The sequence below is a fragment of the Embiotoca jacksoni genome, unplaced genomic scaffold (assembly GCF_022577435.1).
Source record: "Embiotoca jacksoni isolate LCO1_2020_lvr unplaced genomic scaffold, fEmbJac1.0.p SCAF_72, whole genome shotgun sequence".
Lineage (NCBI taxonomy): Eukaryota > Metazoa > Chordata > Actinopteri > Embiotocidae > Embiotoca > Embiotoca jacksoni.
This window is the reverse complement of record NW_027185428.1, coordinates 695001-699489: the sequence shown is the minus strand read 5'-3', so window position 1 is coordinate 699489 and position 4489 is coordinate 695001. Positions and strand designations below refer to the sequence as shown.

Here is a 4489-nt window from a genome sequence, read left to right as displayed (position 1 = left end):
CTCTCTGCCTCTGTTGGAGTAATTCAGGGAAATAAGGAGTCTCATGGCACAATCACATTCATAATGGGAAACATGCCCGGTGGAAATAAACCAGAATTATTCCTTTAAATTGATTCTAAAACTGCAGATTTCCAGTAACGTGGACTGAAATGATCCATAACTTATGAACACGATTTACAAACGCAATACTGAATGTTTAACGCAACAACTCAATAAAGAAAGCATAATGTCCAACTCTCCAAAGAGGAAAGGCTGGAATACTAATACTGACATTTAGTAAACACTTATTGAAAACATGTACAACTCAAACCTGGATGGGTGAAATGCACATCACAACATCTGAATTCTACTAACATGTAAGATATTTACAACGGGCCTCTTCCACAACGTTGAAGGAGCACACCGCCGATTAGGATTTCAGTAACTCAGCAAAGAACGATTTCCTTCATTCTAAAGAAAGAATGAGAGAATCAGGTGTCGCGGCTAACCTCATTACAATAATACTTCCTAACATCTACAAATAGATTGATGTGTAAAATTGCAGGAATCCTCCTTAAAAAATACAGTTGCCATCGTTTCAGAATATTTTTGCCTTGTTTGCACACAACTTCCAGGTAGCTGGAGTATTAACCAAGTCAGAGCTGCAGGTTTGACGGGCAAATAATACAAATGGTTAAGCAACACCTATTTTAAGAAGGATAGCTGTAAAATGTCAGAAATACTGTTAAACCGTACAAACGCACCGCCTCCGCCATTCCACTTGAGACATCAGTACCAACTTGACAGATTCAGGAGAAGAGCTGCCTGACTCACATCACCTCCAAAGGTAGAGAAGGTGATGAAAAGGTGAAAAAACCAGAAGGAAGAAGTGGAGCCTCTTTGCCTTCTTTTCACTTGTGGTGTTTTACATCTTTTGTGTGCTTTACAGTAGTGAAAGAAATGTCCCATGAGCACCTGAACTGATCAAGAAACAGATTGAAATGTGTGCAAAGTGATCCACGTCAAAATAAAACCTTATTCTCACAATAGCTTCAATAAAAACATTTAAAAAGTGCTGAGCTCTTCTATGTTAAAGTCTGTTAAAAGGAAAAGGTCATCAAAGTTGATGTGTAGCTTTCCAAGATCTTGTCTTTTTCTCTCGGGGACAAAACAGCATCTGCGTCTGCCTGTTTTCCTGCTTACATACAGGTGACCTCGGCCTTCCCCTCCTCCTGCTCAAAGCCACCTTCCTCCAGGTGGGACAGGGTGTCTAGGTACCCCCCTCCGAACACCGGGAAGCCCCCGATGCCTCCTGCAGCAGGAGAGAGATCCTCCGGAGGGTCGGGGCTGCTGACCGCCCAACTTCCAGAGTGACTGGACACCGACAAGGCCTGGAGACGAGGAGACGGGAGACATCATCGCTGTTAGCTCACAACATCTTCAGGGCGTACCAGTGAAAAGTTTGGATTTGTTTGAGGGTTTTTTGTTGGCTTTACTGTTTTCTACAAAATAGCCAGGAGTTAGCTCGACGACACCTCGGGGCACAACTGTCAATATCTGAACCGGCGTCATAAAGGTCGTCACGGAGCCCATACAGAGGAAAAATAAATAAATCGTGCACACGAGATACCATTTGTGTGTATGAGATAAGTTTATATATAGACCCTCGACTTTATAAGAGTTTGTAGCTTCAGGTCTGTAAAATGGTTCTGATCCAGAAGTGTCTTCAGCTGCAATACCAGCGAGTGCCACTAGAGGTCGGCTCCAAAAAGCCTCCGGCTCCATAGACTCCCATTCAACTTCTCTCATCAAATACACTCAATAAAAAATTTCCATAAGTTTTCTGTATGTCATTTGCTAAATTATCTGAAAATAATCTGTCATCAATCATAAAATAAGTTTCAAAAAGATTAGTTTTTGGGGGCGTGTCTGTTTGAGTGACAGGTCTGAGGTTACAGCTATCGGTGGGCGGGACGTAGTATCGTCAGGTTTCCAATCAGATCGGTCAGATCCACCTCTGGCTCCTCCCCCAGCTCGTCCAAATATGGTCACTTCCTGCTCCAAACCGCTCCGAACTAGCAAAGATGGTGAAGGACAGAATCTGAACTGGAGGATTCATAATGTTCACAAACCAACGATGACATCACTGATGGTTGATGACATCACTGATGGTTGATGACATCATTGATGGTTGATGACATCACTGATGGTTGATATAAAGAGACAACGCAGCATAACAGGCTTTCTCCTCTCAGTATGAAGTTCACTACACCTGCTTCAAATGTCAGTTGACCAACTATAAAGTCGATAATATCCTCAAAGTTAGCATATTACCACCACTATAAACCACCAGCTCTCAATATCATCGTTATTGTCTTCTACTGACAATAATCTTTTGCATCCCTTGTATTACAGTCCTTAGTTAACTGAGTTGTTGTTAGCCTTGTTGTTGCCTAGCCACCAATGTCACACTAATTGATGACAGATATGGATATAATCGATATAAAACAGCATGTGCAGCTGGATTGTAAAATACTATCGGTTAGTTTTCCTCAGTGAATACATACACCAGACCATCTGAAGATAGATAATAGACTCTCAGGATCAAGACAGAGGAGTCTTTCGTTGGAGTCTCTGAAGACTCGGAGGTGAAAGACAAATGAGTCTTTCGTTGGAGTCTCTGAAGACTCGGAGGTTAAAGACAAAGGAGTCTTTCCTTGGAGTCTTCGGGGGACACTGAGTATAACTACTACTATCTGAGTATGTGTGTACTTTCCGTCCCTGTGCGTATATCTACTCGTAGATACTACAGGCCTCTCACTCGTTCACACCAACACCGTAACCTTTCCTCTGTTATCTGTCCCACCCGTTCCACTCATACCCAACACCTCGTCACAGGAGGACTCTGGACTGTCAGTCAGACGTCCTCCTGTTAAATGTCCCAGAAAATGGTCCTCCACTTGTCCTTCTTTAACATCCAGACTGAGAAGTCATCTGACCTTGTGCTCTTCCTGTCTTCCTTTGCTGTCTCCCTCAGTCCTTCCCCTCCTCCTCACAAAGGTTGGAACCACCTGGACTATATTTCACCAGAAACTGCTCCACATCTAACCTCACTGTAACTCCACTTCATGTCTCCGACCACTTCTTTATCTCTGACTCTCTCAAACTGACAACCTGACCACATCAACAGACTCTGGACCTGTCAGTCACAACATTCACTCCCTCTCTCCCTCCTATCTCCCTCCTCCTCCTCTCTGTCCTCCTCCTCTCTCCTCTCCTCTATCTCTGCAACCAAAAGCTCCTTCTACCAAACCAGAATTCAATCCTCATTTTCCAATCCCAAAAAGCTCTTCTCCATCTTCTCCATCTTCTCCATCTTCTCCAACCTCCTTACCCCCCCCTCATCCCTCCTCCTTCCATCAAGCCACTTTGTCAACTACTTTACTAAAAAGATAGATGACATACGCTCCTCATTTTATAATCCAGCTTCTATAACTACATGTCCGTCATCTTCATCTTCATCCCCTTCACTTTCCTTTTTCACCCCCGTCTCCCAATCAAGTTGTTACCTTGGTAACCTCCACCCTCCCCCCTCCCCATCCCATCTCACATTCTCCAGTCTATTGCTCCTGACCTTCTTCCTTTTCTCTCCATCTCATCAACACTTCTCTGTCAACGGTCTGTTTCCTGAACTCTCTGAAGGAGAGAGTGAACCTTCTCCTGAAGAAACCCTCCCTCAACCCGTCTGAAGTAAACAACTACAGACCGTCTCTCTTCTTCCATTTCTTTCCAAAACTCTGGAGCGAGCTATCTTTAACCAACTCTCCTCCTATCTCCACCATAATAACCTTCTTGACCACCAGTCTGGTTTCAACAGACCACTCAACAGAGACGGTCCTCCTTCTGTCTCTGAGCAGCTTCACACTGCTCAAGCAGCCTCTCTGTCCTCTGTCCTGATCCTTCTAGACCTTCTGCTGCATTTGACACAGTGAACCACCAGATCCTTCTTTCCTCCTTCAGGACCTCGGTGTCTCAGGCTCTGCTCTCTCCCTGTTCTCATCCTACCTCAACGACCTCACCTACCGGGTAACTTGGAGAGGATCTGTGTCTGAACCTTGTCCTCTCACTACTGGTGTCCCTCAAGGCTCCGTCCCGGGTCCCCTCCTCTTCTCTCTGTACACCAACTCTCTCGGCTCTGTCCTTCACTCGCATGTCTTTTCCTACCACAGCTATGCTGATGACACCCAACTGATCCTCTCTTTTCCCCGATCTGAAACACAGGTAGCAGCATGAATCTCTGCCTGTCTGACTGACATCTCTCAGTGGATGTCCTCACACCACCTGGAAATCAACCTCCACAAGACCGACCTGCTCTTCCTTCCAGAGAAAGACTCTCCCACCCTCGACCTGACTACTACCTTCAACAACTCTGTTATCCCGACCCTGACTGATAAGAACCTCGGAGACACTCGACAGTCAACTCTCTCTTACTGCCAACATCACTGCAACA

General features: G+C 45.0%; 1 protein-coding gene across 1 annotated transcript in view; it reads right to left on the bottom strand.

The window, feature by feature from the left end:
• Positions 1-101: 101 nt before the first annotated feature.
• The window catches only part of rftn2 (raftlin family member 2), a 31870-nt gene continuing 27482 nt past the window's right edge, over positions 102-4489 (bottom strand). Inside the window, exon 9 of the mRNA XM_069177437.1 lies at positions 102-1370. Coding sequence (XP_069033538.1) covers positions 1179-1370 — 192 coding nt within the window. The 3' untranslated portion in view covers positions 102-1178. The remainder of the gene's footprint in view (positions 1371-4489) is intronic.